The sequence below is a fragment of the Hyaena hyaena genome, unplaced genomic scaffold (genome assembly GCF_003009895.1).
Source record: "Hyaena hyaena isolate Hyena2069 unplaced genomic scaffold, ASM300989v1 scaffold_305, whole genome shotgun sequence".
NCBI classification, from domain to species: Eukaryota; Metazoa; Chordata; class Mammalia; order Carnivora; family Hyaenidae; genus Hyaena; species Hyaena hyaena.
This window is the reverse complement of record NW_024080938.1, coordinates 1,398,231-1,414,714: the sequence shown is the minus strand read 5'-3', so window position 1 is coordinate 1,414,714 and position 16,484 is coordinate 1,398,231. Positions and strand designations below refer to the sequence as shown.

Below are 16,484 nucleotides of genomic sequence, written 5' to 3'. Positions count from 1 at the left end.
GAGATTGGCACTCCAATAAAAGGAAGCTCTCTCACACCCAACTGTCACAGGAGGATGAAGAAATCTGACGGAAAATATGCAAATGGGGAGGTCTTCACTGGGGGATTGAGGATTCCGAGTGGCAGCAGGCCCAGCCAAGACTGATCCTTCCACTGGGAGCTTCCCGCTTTCTGGGGGATACGTCCTGCCCCCCAAGGTATCACATCACATAGATTAACTATCTAGAGAGGTCCAATTAGCTCCTCTCTACTTAATTATTTTTACATTTCCTTGTTGTAGCAAACGCTCGTTTTCTGGGCCCTGGGGACCCTTTCTCTTCACAGGCCGGCAGAGAACGCACAAGCGGAGGAGGAGCCTTGCAGCTGCTCCCACGTGTAACTCCGCGTCGGTTCTGTTCTTCTGTTCCCGCTTGGTCTCAGCTTCTCAGGTGGTGAAAATGGCACTTCATAACCTGGGAGGAAGCCAGCCTGCTTACCACTGGTCCTGACTCCCATGGGGGCCCTGGGCAGTAATTAGAGACAGAGTGGCATCGCCAAGAGGGGAAATAATGTGTGGCCTAGGTCATGTAGTGAGAAAACAGAGAAGGCCCCTCCAACCCAGGAGCTCTCTTTGTCATGCTAGAATTCTCGTTGGCCTGTTCTTCCTTCTGGGGCACCATGAGAGTTTGAGATCGCAGACCATCTCTTCCACCCTAGAGGAAGAAAAGAAGAGCTATGGCCTCGTTCGGGATTGCTTTCATTCTGGCTCCTTCCTCCTTGACACAGGGTCATGTGTGTACACAGTCTTCAAGGTGAGGACCAGGTGGAAAGGCAGCTCACCTGCTGACTGGTCAGAACTGCTTGGGCGTCAGTCATGCTCACTGGTGGGAAGAAAATGTCAGTTGCGATTGGTCTAGGATGTGGTTTTGGCCTCTTAGGCCATGGGGCTCTTCCCATCCTGTCAATATTTGAGTTCTAACTATAGACAACCTTCACCAATGATGGGAGAGGCTCTAGAGACAGGATCCAGGTCTGGGGAGAGATTTAGAGCTGTCTCAAGAAGGAATTGGAGTTGGAACTCGTCCCAGAACCACGTTGACTTTACCTGAGGAGCCTGACTCCTGCACACGGCTTGTGAGACTGGTACATCTTTCTTAGCCACTCCAGGCCCTGAGCTAGGGGGGATGTGGGTACTTCAAAACCCCTTTCCCAGGGGCGCGTGGGTGGCTCAGTCAGTTAAGCGTCAGACTTTGGCTCAGGTCATGATCTCATGGTTCGAGGGTCTGGGCCTTGCGTCGGGCTCTGTGCTGACAACCAGCTCAGAGCCTGGAGCCTGTTTCAGATTCTGTATCTCCCTCTCTCTCTGACCGTCCCCTGCTCATGCTGTCTCTCTCAGAAATAAATAAAACATTAAAAAAAATAAAAAACAAAACATAACTGCTTTTCCAGCCTGACACCATGGGCCTAATATGTATCATCCATCCCAGTTCACTTGAATGAATCCTGGCTTTCCCAGTTTCATTATAAAAAGTGTCTGGGCTGGATAGCAATTAGTACTGTGCTTTCTACTTACACGCTGCCAGTCTGGGCCCAGCTTCTCCAGGATGAAGCCCCATCTTGGGTATGGGCTTTCCATGGAGCAACTGACAAGGAGCAGAATTGGAGACAAAGAAAAGAATAAAAACAGATTGAAGACAGATTCATTTGCTGGAAGTAGATTTCTTCTTCCCAGCCCTTTCCATGCCAGGAAGGACCACCCATTGGAAGACAGAGACAAGCTCAAGTTTCGTGGCTTTTCTAGCCATTGGTAATTTTTGAGGTAGCCACTGCAAAGTTCTTCAGTTTTATTCTCTGTTTTTTTCTTGACTTCAGGATACAGTAAAAAAAATTATTTTGCACATAGCATACTGCACAATCCCCCTGCAAAAGTCATGGTTCCTGCAGGGGGAAAAAAAGTCATACTCAAATTCAGTAATTTGAGGAGAGTTTAATAAAGGAGATATTTACAGAGGTGGAGCCAAAAGTGTAGGAAAACTACAGGGATAGTCAAGACCTTAGGCTGGTACAGGAGGACATCATTAACACTGATAGGGCTGAGGGGATTAAAAAGGAGGTCATAGCTCCCACCAGAGAGAGGGGGCTGTGTGGAGAGATCCACTGGCTAGGAGCTATCACCTTTGACAGAGAGAATTGACAGCCTGCGGCAGCCTCTCTCCTACCTCCCATACTCCTCCTGCCAGTGCTTTCCATCAGCCAGAACCGAAGATCAATCTGTGGTTGATCTAGGGGACACAGAAATAGCAGTGTACTCACTCAGTGGCCTCATCTCTTTTAACTTTTCTCTTCTACCAAAGCCATTGACTCCATCCAGTCCAAATTTCCAACCTTTTACAAACTTACCAGGATTTTTTAAAATGTTACGTATTTATTTATTTTTAGAAAGAGAGAAGAAGTGTGGGAGGGGCAGAGAGAGAGAGAGAGAGAGATTCCCAAGCAGGCTCCTCACTGATAGCGTGGAGCCTGATGTGGGGCTTGATCCCATGAACCATGAGGTCATGACCTGAACCGAAATCAAGAGTAGGATGATAAACCAACTACGCAACCCTGGCACCCTACATACCAGCAGTTTCTTACAGCTCCATTGTACTTTGATCATGCTCTTCCTGCTGCCTGAAAGGCCGTACCTGCCCTCTTCTATTGAGCAAGCTCCTTTTAACCTCAATGGCCACCCCAACTCTCACAAGATCCAAATTTCCCTGAAAGAAACCAAGAGTATGTCTGGAGATCAGTCATAAGGGATTAAACATTTTTTCAAAGAAAAGGTGGTGGGAATATAAAATCATACTTAAAATTGGCCGTGATAGAGGATAGGAATTTGTCTACCACACAATGAAGAAGGGCATTCCAAAAACAGTGAGTTACTGAATCCTGCAAGTGAATAGAACACTCAGGTAACAGTGAGAAGTAGTCCAATATATGGATACATATCTTGCCTAAAGCAGTGGGGTGTAAAGTGAGGTGGGGCTTTGCAGGAGATCATTCACTGGAGTCCAAGGTCAAATGGCAGATGAAGTCCAGGGGGAATCTCCATTGAACTTTCCCTCAGCAATTCTGGGTTTTCTCTCTTAGGAAATGTTGGTTTCCACCAAGGGATTCGAGAGACTTTCCTCTAGGTTTGGACAATTTTGTATATGTTAGGGAAAGGAATGTTAAAAAATAAATAAATAACGTCTTGGATGTGTGGCTTTGGTCACCTAGGGGAAAAAGTCAGGGTTGCTTTTGTGTGTGGTTCTATGACATGATCAAGATGACTCATTGCTCACAGTGCTGCATGCATGTGACAGTTATCAAGTAAGGAAACTGGTTGTGGGAGCTATGGCTTACAAATGTGATATGACCTGCTGAGCAGTTCCAACCCTTCTTCAGTATTTGAGTTTGCATTGGGTTTTTATCACTAGCACAAATCAAAATGTTGTGCCATTCATTTCAGACCAGCAATGGCCCACCTCACTTAGCAGTCTGTTTTGAGATGATGCTACTTTCTTTGACTTAGGAAGGGCAGATGGCGGGGGGGGGGGGGCACTTCTTGGAAGTTCACAAAGCCAAGCATTCCGGATTCATCTTCAAGACGTTAGTGAAATGCAAAGGCCTCCACTGCATCATGTGTACATTTCACATTATAAATCACGGGCAGAGTAGTTATCCTCACAACCTGTGCCTTTCCTGGATACAGATTCAATGATCTTTTACTTCTGAAGAGACTGTGATAGGTGAGAGATTTTAAACAAAAATTAATCAGTCAACAGATATTTACTGGATGCTTACTTTGGACTCAACACAATGTTGTGTAGAGTCACATGAGAAAAACAAGGTGCGGCCCTTGCTTTTAAGAACTTACCTTCTAATCAGTGATGCAACATTTACACGGAAGATGAGAAAGCAGTTCATGTAACAGATTGTATAATCGGATTGTTTGTTGAGTTTCTAAGTGCAAAGCAATGCATTTAGATGCATGGGTCCATTTAATCTTGTCATTAACCCCATGCAGGAGGAAATGTTATTTCCATTGCAGATGAGTGAAATGAAACTTATTGAGAGGCAGCAAACACAGAGCAGGGACTTTGATTCTAGCAGTCTGACTTCAGAGCCTATTCTCATGGCTCTTCCCACCCTCCCTCAGAGCACAGCCACCTGCCAGCAGTGTGGGCTCCCAGGGCAGCGTGTGCAAGCTGGGTTTCATCCCTGGTCCTTCTCTTTCTATTCTAGGACTTCTGCTTCTACCCAGGAATGGGCAGTGTTGTCACTTTCATAACTAGGAAAGATTTTATAGCACACATCTGTTTTTCTTTTCAGTGTTAAATAAAAACCAGTAGTAGTTGAGGAATTCAAGGCCAGTGTGAACTGAGTGTTAAGTTCCGTGTTTTTATCTCTCTATAATTCAAGACAATTTTATAAATATCAACCTGAATTTAGACTCCAATAGGGTCAAAATGAACAACCCCACTAGGGAAGTCTTCTCGTACAATAAAAAGCTAAGGTACCAGTGATGTCTGAATTTTCAGCAGGTTGGTGATAAAGCATCTTGCTTTGCCTGTTGGTTTTCCCCCCGGAACAGATCTGGAAGACACCCATGCCAACTCCATGGGGTTGGGTGTCAGTATCTTCCAGCCATCTACATTGTAATGATTCTCTGTGAAGCTTGTAGGGAGGGGTGGGGCACAAGCCCAAAGCTCAGAGGAACGAAACTTAGGGGCAGCTGGAGCATTTCTGTGCAATAAGAAGAGATTGTGACCAGGTGCTGTGAAGGGCGGAAGCTCTTATTTCACCGTAGTCTCAAGCGTTGCTTGAGACGTGTTGCTTTTCAAAAGCAGTTAAAGGCCCATTTGATAGAAGGAATGGTTGGATTACCCACTGTCTGGATCCTGATAGTCCTCAGATCTTCAGGCAAGTGTGTTTAAGAAAGGCCAAGCCTGGATTTCTCTCTCTTTCTTCAATAATCCTTCTCTTTATTTCAGTGCTCTCTTTGTCTGTCTTTAGAAGATTCCAAGCAGATACTTTTGCTCTATTTTTCTTGCAATTTCTAGACACACACTCACTGTCTGCCTCTCTTTCTCTTTCTCATTTCCCTCCAGATCCAAAAGTAGCTTGATACCCTGAATCCATACTTTTATGATTTTATCTCTGCAGCCCCTCATCCTGGACTTGCTTAATCATTGTTTGCTATTCTTCTATGTATAAATGCAGCATGCAGAATAAAGCCACTATTCATAAGCAAGAGATTAAGGACATAGTGGGCTGCATTTTTGGAGCTTTGGCACAATTGTTGCAACTACAGAGAATGACAGGTGTGACAGCTTTCTCTGACATACTCTGTGCTCAGATGTAAGGTCCAGCATGGCATGTATGGCTGGTCTTCTGCTCAACTATACATGAATCTTTGCATCATCAAAGAAAATACATTCACAATCTATGCAGACCACACACCCTGGATTATACGTATTCAAATAGACCAGGCCTGCTCTTTTTAAGAAGAAATTTCTCCAAGGAGAGGAGCAGGGTGCAGATAGACACACAGACTGCAACGGGCACTGTGGCTCATCAGTGAAATGATAAACAAGCATCTCTCCTAGGCTCTGTCTGTCTGTTTGGATTCTGCCAGGACATCACGTTGATCAGGCCATGGACTATCCATGGGAAGCCAGGAGGTTCACAGGCCTGGTGGGAGAGGAAGGCCATTCACACAAACACTGAATGCTTATGGGCACTGGCCAGAGGGCCGGAGGATGGAAGTAAGTGATGGTAGCATTGAAGCTAGAAGATAGGAGATTTCAGAATTGAGAGATAGATGTTCAGAGTTGGGGAATTGGGAGTTCCAGGGCTCCATCCCAGAAGGCTTAGGTCTACAGACGTTTCTCTTTGTATGTCTGGGAGGATGGATGGAAAGGACGTTCAGTTTGGGAGTTAGCATATCTCAAGAATGCAGGGAGAAAGGGGAGGGACTATCAAGGTTTAGGCAGGGTACTTTCAACTCTTTCAGTCTCTGCATCTCCCTACCTGGACAGTCTCATCCTGACCTGTGACTATTTCCTGATACAAGTGGTCATTGCCATCTGTACTTGCCTGGATTAGGGAGAGTTGAGTTTGAAGCCTTCCTTAACTCCCATTTAATCGTATGGTTAATTACCTTCCTGAAGGACATGAAATATCATGATGTGTTTGAAGTGTCATTTTGTAGAACTCTGTAAAGGATCATCTCTGCCAAAAAGAGAGCCTGTTGATGGAATTTTCCACCCCAGTCTTCTACCAAATCCCCACCAACCAGAGCATTCTGGCTGAGGGAGCAATTATGCTTGCTTTTGCTTTTTTTTTTTTTTCCAGAGAGTTGTCTCCTCTGCATTGTTGTGGAGATTCGATAAATGAGACAGATAGATGGGGACAGGTATGAGGAGGTGACAGTAGTGAGCTGCCAAGTTACCTTTGTGATCCATCTCTGCAGAAGCCAGCATTAATGCCGTGGAGACTCAGCAAGACGGATATCCAGCAGTGACAGTTTGGACATCTAAACCTGACCTTGGATGTGCCCAAAACCACAGCTGAAGCCATGCCAGCTTTTCAGTGTAGTATATCACAGGGGCCGCATAACCATGCTGGAAATTGGCTTTGTTCAGAACGTAAGCATATCTGCAAATGAACATCTTTGGCCCTGTATGCACGGTGCAGTGCAGTGAGATACTTCATTTCAGTCAATTTCCAATAATTAGACACTCACAGGAAGCTCACGACCGTCCTCTCGGATTCATCTCAGAGAGGCTGTGAGATGCCCCCATTGTGGGCATCAAAAACAATTATTCAAGCCTTGTAGAGGTTGTTGATCAGAATTTCCTGCACCACGGCCGACCATTCACCTGGTGTCTGGTCAAATTTCAGCTGCTGGAGGAGAAACTAACTGGGACTCTGCTTCTGGCTTTCCAGAACAGATTGGTTACAAGGAAGTTCTCTCCTCTAAAGTAATGGAAAACAGTTTCAAACAAAGGTCATTTCCTAGTGCCTACTTGCTCTGCAGTTCTCATTTCACCAGAAACCAGATGTCTAAATTAATGGATTTCAAAATGTGGTCTCCAGACCAGGGAGGGGCCCAGCAATCTGAACTTTATCAAGGTTTGCTGCTGATTCTGATGCAAGTTGAATTTAAATGTTAGACAGGGCGTTTGGGAGGGCTTATGAGGGCATTCAAGAACACTGAATTTGAAACGAAACAAAATAAAACTAGGTCTGAATTCTGGCTCTGTAGCTTAATACCACTGTGATTCTACTCAATCCAGGTGTTTGTTTGGTTTTTTTTTTAAGTTTTTTTAAGTTTTTATAGTTTTATTTTTGAGACAGAGAGAGACAGAGCATGAGCAGGGGAGGGGCAGAGAGAGAGGAAGACACAGAATCTGAAACAGGCTCCAGGCTCTGAGCTGTCAGCACAGAGCCCGATGCGGGCCTCGAACCCATGAACCATGAGATCTGACCTGAGCCGAAGTCGGACGCTTAACCAACTGAGCCACCCAGACGCCCCTGTTTGTTTGTTTTCAATCTGGATATTTTTTAACTCAACTTAACCCCATCTGTAAACTGGCACTAATAAGTGAACCTACCAGGTTTTTGAGATTATAAAGCAGTCTACATAATAGGCTTCCATAGTACCGAGGGTACAATAATATGTGTTCAATGAATATTAGCCAGGAATCTGAATTTCTGTTTCTCTGCTTTGGATCCAAGCCAAATGTAGAACAAGGACCACCCTTAAGATAATTAAGACAAATAGCATCCCAGGTGTGTTACTAGTCAAGTATGCTGTGTAATGTGTTGTTCTTCAGGAATTTCAAAACACTGTGATTCCAAATCCATATTTCAGGGGAGGCATCCTGAGAAGAAGAACATCAGGAATGTCTGCAGGGAACTTAAGGGAGGGGATGGCATTAGGTGCCTCCTTTGTTGGCCATCCTTCTCCCCCTCTCATTCACTCTCAGAGTATTCAGGGTATTATCACCAAAGCCAAAAGAAGACCAGCCTAAACCTCACATGCATTATCTTACTAAAAGGCACGTTCTCATTCATTGCATCTGAGCAGGGGTGGGGAGGGTGGCAGAGTGTCTGCATTTCTACCACGTTTCCAAGGGATGATGATCTGCTGGTTTTCTGACCACACTTTCACATAGTGAAGTGTTAGCTGAATGCTTTCCCAACCCTAGTGTAAATATGTTTCACCACTAGATTTATGCTTCTTAAGAAATGCTCTGGAGCCATCCGCATTGGCATCACTTGGGAGCCTACTAAAAGTGCAGACTCTGAAGAACCCCCCCCCTCCAGACCTTCCAAATCATAATGTGCATTTTAATAAGATACCAAGAAGTGTTGTAAGCACAATCAAGTCTGAGATCAACTTGGGGTATGTATTTATTCAGAGTCCTGCACTCAGAAGGACCATGCATGTAGTTGAATGCTCTGCTCTCAACATCCTGAAATTGTTAATAATTCTTGAAGAAAGAACTCTGCACGAAAATGCATTTTGTACTGAGTCCCCCAAATTATGTAGCCAATCCTGGACACATGGCTCCATACTAGTGTTTTTCAAACTTTGGTAGGTTTATGACCCAACTGGAATGTTGTTAGAATTCTTATTTCTGGGTGCTCAAAGCCTGGATCAGTAGGATAGGAGCTGAGGCTACAAACCTGTAACAAATCCCTCATGCAATTCTGATACAAGTGGCCCTGATGTCCACTTCCAGAAATACTCCCTTGAACTTCCCTGGTAAGTAAAGTCTTCCATTATTTCCATCCTGCGTTGTCCAGAAAACACAATGAACAGCACGGAGCTTGCTGGACACCAGAGCAAAGGTAAACACCTAGTTGAGCAGCTTTTCCTACACGCACTTTCCACAAGGCTCCCCACCTGTTCCTGAGTGGCCCTGCAATGATCCTGTGACATTTGCACAAGTACAAGCGGAAAGGATGCACAGTACAGGATATCTCATCTCAAGAGGACCACCTGGGGAAGCTGGTGTGCTCAGTGGCAGTTCTTAGGTGTTTTTGAGAATTCAACGGAAGCAATCATCCCTCCCCATGAACTCCCCCTTCCCTTGAACATTCTGAGGAGCCCACGGGACCAGAAATTAGACCACCTGTCTGAGAGGTTTGTCACTTCCTAGCTTTCTAACCTGGGCAAGTCACCAGACCCTTCCAAATGGTGGAGTCCTGATCTTTAAAGTAGAGAATGGGTAAGATCATCTACTTCACAGATTTGCTGCAAGAATCAAAAGAGACAGGGTGGCTGTAAAGGCATTTTGTACACTGAAAAAGAATATATAAATTTGAGGCATCATTATACATACTGAGCTACATTGCTATTTCCAGCATTATAGTTAGGATCAGGACACTGTTTGTGAATTTTGCCTAAGGCCATAGAACATACTTGGTGTAGTGAGAGAGGAAAATGAATACAGACAGAGAGACATGATTAGGACTTGGCGAGAGAAGCTGGAAAATTTGAAAGTGTAAGGAAAGAGAAGGGAGCTTCCACAATTTGGGGACTCCAGATGCAAAAATAAAAAAGACAAAATCTATTTTTACATGTGCAAACAGTTTTGAGAATTTAGAAAATGTCTTTAGTCTCACAGTAATTGAACATTTCTGCCCTTGAGTATCATGAAGATGAATAGCAATGGTGGTGGTCCATATTTAGTTGTGACTTCAGAAGCCTTCTGTTAGAATTCACTATTCTGAGATGTTTAGGAGTCAAAATCTGGGGCTCTGATCTGGCACATATTATCTGTGTGACTTGGGAGAAATATTTAGTTTCTTTGTTCTTCCATTCCTTTTACCAGCAGAATCTTGCTCATAGGGTTGTTATAAGCATTGAGTGACTTAGTTCTCCCCAAACGACTACATCATGGGAATCCTTGAGCAAAGGGCGAGCTGATGGTGCTCCAAGGGCCTAGCCATTCTGGGTGTGGAGGATGCCTCCAGTTGAAACTATTGAGTAGTAATGACTGTTGGCGTAGGCTTGTGCTTAGGGGATTTAAGAAGCACTGGACTGCTCAAGGCCTAGAAGTCTCAGATAGTGTTCTGAGACTATAATCTGGTAAGACTTCTGCTTCCCGGACCCAGAAAGTGCCAACCATAACAAATCAAGCAGTAAATGTATATGTGATGGTTCCTATTTCCTCTCTGGTCCCTGGACTTACCCATCTGGTCTTCCCTCCAGGTGCACAATTGACAACCGGGTCACCCGGGTGGCCTGGCTAAACCGCAGCACCATCCTCTACGCTGGGAATGACAAGTGGTGCCTGGACCCACGCGTGGTCCTTCTGAGCAACACCCAAACCCAGTACAGCATCGAGATCCAGAATGTGGATGTATATGATGAGGGCCCATACACCTGCTCTGTGCAGACGGACAACCACCCAAAGACCTCGAGGGTCCACCTCATTGTGCAAGGTAAGCGGTGCTTGGCTAGATGGACTGGGTGGGCGACTGGGAGACCCTGTGCTGAACACTTTTTCTGTGATCCTCAGCAGAGTTGCATGCAATTTGTTCCATCTTGCCAGGACAACAAGACAACTAACTGTCATTTTGCTGTTAGAAGCTGAATTTTGAAAAAAAAAAAAAAATTAAATGTTGAATAGGACCAGGATTTTTTTTTTTTGCTTTTGTTCCAATAATATATTTTCTCAGAAAATTATCTTCTAATTATTGCTTTCCTTGGCTTTCTTCTTCTCTTATTTTTTTTGTTTTGTTTTGTAGGTTCCAGTTCTAGGCTTGCTTTAAGACCAGTGCTTTAGTTCTTCTGGCACTTCACACGTGCCATACTCTCAGCTTTCAAAGAAAGCAGAGCCCATCACAGATGCTCTGAATGCCCACTGAAAGGTGTCCTTCATAGCCACCTCCATTGTCTCCAACTTGCTTGCATCTCTCATCTCCCAGCCCTGGGTTTCCAGTGCCACATCTCTCTTTTAATAACCTGCATCTCCTCACCCTCAGATTTTGAGGCCTGTGCCTCTGTTCTGTTTTTGCATCTCTCTTGGTTCTTCTCTGGCCGAGTGTTTAAGGCCCTGGGAATGATGCTTACCTATTCCCATGAAGCAGAACTGACCCTGGGGCATTCACATGACACTTTACCATGGTAGACAGTTTCTAATTAGGGAGTAAGAGCTCAGAGGCCTCTTAATGGCTGTGAGACTCGGATCAAGCTACTAACTGGGCTTTGGAGTTTCCTTCTGTAAAATGGAGTCAACGTTGTGAGGAGCTTGCTGAGGGTTACATTTTACATAACACTTAGAAGCAGGCTGTTGAAGTGTTAGCTATTAATATGTTTTTATTAAAAAATTTAATTTTCATTTATTTTTGAGAGAGAGAGAGAGAGGAAGACACAAAATCTGAAGTGGGCTCCAGGCTCTGAGCTGTCAGCACAGAGCCCGACACAGGGCTCAAACCCACGAACCGTGAGATCACGACCTGAGCCGAAGTCAGACCCTATCTGACTGAGCCACCCAAGTGCCTCATTATTAATATATTTTTAAATGCTGATATTGCATTTTAGCTTTTTGAAATTCTCTTACAGTGGACCAAAGACCTCATTCTATGATCTCAGCAGCTTAAGCCCTGAGCAGTGGAGCCTGGCCCCTCGGCTGGGGTTTCTTCCTGAGCCCGATTCCCAGTTCCCTCCATACAGCTGAATGGCATCCGGGGCAAGAAGCTCGTCTTGAGGGGGTGCCTCCGGCCACCTTCCTTGTCAGGGAGTCCATGGAAAGGGGAAAGACTTGTTGGCTGGTTGGCTAGGGAAACAAGGGCAGGAAAGTGGCTGGAGAAGGAAGAACGCAAAGGAACTAGAGGTGAGATAGGAACCTCAGATGAAAGAAGACAGGAGTCTGCCCATCCTGGGCTGCGGCCATCCGCAGGTGAAGGGCGAGGCGAGGCGAGTTGGCGTGAGGCAGGAGCACCCTAGGACGCCGTAGCACTGGCCCTGGGCAGTGCCTGCTGAAACAGCTGAACCCCTCCTGCCGGGGGCAGAGCTCGGCCACACCGCATTGTTCTTACGGAGTTTTCTCACTCTTCTAAAAAGAAATCGCAATGGCATTTTCTATTCTTGGTTCTCCAGACGAATCTTTTTCAAACTGCTGGATGCAAACAGCATTCTTTAAAAAGGAAATGGAATTGTATAGAAGGCATCAGTGTATCACAAACAGCAGAATAAGTACCATTATATAAGATTTTTGTTTCGGGTGTGTGAGTTTTTAATATAAAATACATTTTTATTATCCAGTTGGCAAAAAAATAGTTTGAAAATCACATTCGATGAGGAGGTCTGGCGATGGCTCCGGTGTCACCATCCATAATCTCTGGCAAGGGGTGCTTCTGAAACCCCTCCGAGACCATACCCCTCTTGTACCCCCACCTGCACACATGCATTGTCAAGAGCAGAATGCCCAGCAATGGCAAGAGAAATCAAGAAACACCTGCTAGTACAGACATTCGCTTTAGGGAGCAGGACCTTTATGCACCTGGGAAATGGAAAGAATAGTGAAAAATGCTGAAATCTCTCTGAAAATAAGGACCATGTTTTTGTAATTTGTTTTTCTTAAGCTCTCCCCCTCCCTCCAACACACCCACACACACTCCCTTGCCCTAAGTACCTGGGAGAGAGCCTTATCCAAAGTGCACATTTAATAAATACTTATTGAAGAAAATGGCTGGAATTACAGTCCAGAGGTCTTATACAAGCTCAAAGACGGAAAGTGGAGTGCATGTAGGGGTGGAGACATAGGAGAGGCGAGGTGAGGGGGTCTACATCAATCTTCGCTCATGTCCACGCTAATGGAAAATGTCTAATCCCCAGCTAGGTGTTTACATCTGTGACTTGGCTAGGTGGCCTCTTAGCATGACACACCACCTCAAGTATTGGAATCTCATCTTGGGCTAATTTTCGAATGCTGATGGGTGTATTGATCTGGAAACAAGCTAGGTTAAAAAAGGCACTGGTCTTGTACACAGACTCAGCCCAAGCTAATCCGCTGTCGATATGCCTGGGCTGAGCATTATTGACACTTTAATGAATAGTGGACCATAGTTTTTCAGAGCCAACCTGTCCCCCTTCTTAAAAGCAATCACACAAACTAAATAGAGCCAGACTCCCCCATTTCTGTATTGGAAAGAGGATACATCACCATCCAGGATTAAAAAAAAAGAAATATATTTATCTTGGGATCATTTATTGTACTGAACATAAACCCTAATTCCCCAAGCAGGAGCTGACTGTCTGGATTTTGTTGAAGTTGCTATTCATCCCTGAACAGAACACTGCCGGAGTGAAAGTCAGGCATATTAAGTTTTCAGAATGGTATTACGATCATTAAACACTCACATATACACACAGACGCAGACACAGGAACACACACACACACACACACACACACACACACACTCACACACACAAGCTAGCAGAAGCAGGAAGGACTGAACTGATAGTCTGCCCATGAGTGTGTGTACTTATGTATACGCAGTCAGGTTCACATAAAAATAAACCCACAAGGAAGAAAGGTAATGACATTTTCATAGTATCCTATGAGCTACTTAAGGTCTAGGATTATGTCTTTCCCCTTGTTATCAAATACCTATTGCACCCAACCAGTTCTTTGTTCTGGATTTTTGAGTTCCTGCTGACAGCCATGATGCCACCTTTGCAAGTGCCTGAGCATCAGTACTTCAGCCCTTTGTCATGCACTTCTGACTTTCATTCATTCATACAGTAAATGATCACTGAGAAACAACTCTGGTTACTAGTACCTTGGCTGACCACTTAGCACACAAAGATAAACAAAAAGCTGCCTTTGAAGAATTAATTCTCATTAGGGTGGAGATGGACTTCTGTGATATTTGCCCACGTCATCCCCAAGAATTCAGTTTCTAGAAGTATAGCTGCTGTTGGGTGAATCCTTCTGGGGCACCAGCCTACTCCAGACACTCCTGGAAACACCTGCTGTGTGGGTCCTCTTACCCCCCATGTTATCTGATTATATATTTTTATTTTATTTTATTTTCTTAAATTTCTGAGTTCCCTGGCTTTAAATTTTTTTAATGCTTCTATTTATTTCTAAGAGAGAGAGAGAGAGAGAGAGAGGGAGCATGAGCAGGGAAGGGTCTGAGAGAGAGGGAGTTACAGAATCTGAAACAGGCTCCAGGCTCTGAGCTGGCTGTCAGCACAGACCTTGATGCAGGGCTCGAACCCACGAACCATGAGATCATGACCTGAGCCGAAGTCAGACACTTAACTGACTGAGCCACCCAGGCACCCTTCTGATTATATATTTTAATAGAATTCAGAAATGACCTATAAAGATATCATACTGGTCCTTTAATGTGGCAGCCAGATTTCCCTGTGCAGCTAAGCAATGGTCTGTCTCAGCTCAAGAGCAGGAGTGAAGGGCTAGAGGCCTTTTCTTTGTTCATGCTTGCCAGAACTTCAGCTGAGCACATCATCCTCAGTCCATCTGGTCCTCAGGACAAACTTTCATTGGTGGCAAGTTCTAGATGTGTGCATTTTCACTGCTATAGTTTTTAAATCTGTGGATAGCATTGCATATTCTTGTGGTAAAGGAAAAAGAGAAATGCTTAGATCCTTTCCTTTTTTTTTTTTAAAATGGGTTTATTTCTTCTGTCTCTTGCTGTTGAACTGTATTTTCCCTTTTTTGTTTTGTTTTGGTTTTCTTTAAATGATAGCTCTAGAGAGGGGGCACCTGGGTGATTCAGTTGGTTGAGTGTCCAACTCTTGTTTTCAGCTCAGGTCATGATCTCAGGGTTTGTGAGTTTGAGCCCTACATCAGGCACCATGCCTGCCCACAGTGCAGAGCCTGCTAGGGATTCTCTCTCTCTCTCCCTCTCTCTCTGACCTTACTCTGTTCTCTTTCTCAAAGCAAATAAACTTAAAAATAAATTAAATATAGCTCTGGGGCTACCTGAATGCTCCAAAAATCTTCCCTAGGCTGTTGGGACTGGGGATGTTTTCTGAAAGTCCTGGCCAGGCTGGTCAAGCAGCTAGAATATGAACTGGGTCAGTCTAGCCTGGGCTCCAGAGGAGGGTCCCTGCAGTGGGCAGTATGGGAGGTTGGAGGAACAACTATTAAGTGGAGCCTTGGGATGCACCAGGCAGAGTAAGGGTGAGTGTCAAACCACAGAGATCTCGGCCTCCATGGTCCAGAATGTTAGACCAGTCTGCACAAAAAAGGTAATGGTTCTTTTGATTTGCATTGTCTAAGGTCCACACGGAGAAAGGAGCAGGCTCCTGGCTGTATGCAGAGAGCCCAGGTGATTGTGTGGGGCAAGTCTTCTAGGCAAGCCAGGAATAAGGGACAACTTTGACTAAGAAAGTGGCTTTAGGGGGCCGCGTGGGAGGAGGATAAGGGAAAAGGTAGCAGGGGCTAGTGGTGAGAAGGGGGAGGGAACAGGAGAACTGAGCTAAGTACATGCTCACCACAGGAGCTATTTAAAATTAAATGAGCTAAGGGGCGCCTGGGTGGCTTAGTCGGTTGAGCATCCGACTTGACTTTCGCTTAGGTCATGATCTCGCGGTTCGTGGGTTCGAGCCCCGCGTCGGGCTCTGTGCTGACTGCCAGCTCAGAGCCTGGAGCCTGTTTCAGTCTGTGACTCCCTCTCTCTCTGACCCTCCCCTGCTCACGCTGTCTCTCTCTCTCTCTCTCCTAGAAATAAATCATTAAAAAAAAAAGAAAAGAAAAAAGAAAAAAAATTAAATGAGCTAAGACCAAGTAGAATTTAAAATTTACTTCTTCAGTCACACTAGCCACCTCAGGTGCTTCAGTAGCCAGGTATGACCAGTGGCTGCTTTATTAAATAGTATAGAAAGGGAAAGAATATTCTATCATCTTAGAAAGTTCTTTTGGGCAGTGTTGTATGTGAGCACCATTATGGGCCAGTACATGTAAATGCGAGGTGGGTCTCATTGACTTGAAAGGTCAGTGTGGTATGGAAAAGAGAATGGGATTTTGGAGAGAAGATGGGAATAGGGAAAGACAGAGGTCTTTTGAAGACAAGAGAGAATAATTACAAAGATGGAGGACTGGAGTCCCTCTGTTAGCCAGGGCAGTGAAGAAAGTCCAGAGTCTGAAGATATATGCGGAGGAAAATAAGCAGAATTTGGGGGTTGGTTACATGTGGGAATTGGTAGGGGGAGTGTACCAGGACATTGGGATTTTATCTGAGTGCTCTGGGGCAGGTTAGTACTAACTCATCCAAACCCTCATGTGATAAAGCATCATGTTGTGTTGTGGAGCACTTAAGATCTTTGGACTTCTTAATTTTAAGATGCCTTGAATCCTCCATTCAGTAGGCATTTGTGAAAAGTAAGAAATACCACCCACATATTTTCACACCCACTTAGGCAGCCAGAACACAATCTTTTAGGCCAGCGTGAGGGAGATCCATTTTATTTTTTATTTATTTATTTATTTT

The 16,484-nt window shown here is 44.7% G+C and overlaps 1 protein-coding gene across 4 annotated transcripts in view; it reads left to right on the top strand.

Annotated features, from left to right (window-relative positions):
- Positions 1-16,484, top strand: part of NTM (neurotrimin) — a 406,021-nt gene that overhangs the window by 222,743 nt on the left and 166,794 nt on the right. For all 4 annotated transcript variants that reach the window (XM_039248224.1, XM_039248223.1, XM_039248222.1 and 1 more), the window contains exon 2: positions 10,228-10,460. In XM_039248224.1, the coding sequence (XP_039104155.1) occupies positions 10,228-10,460 (233 nt within the window). The remainder of the gene's footprint in view (positions 1-10,227; positions 10,461-16,484) is intronic.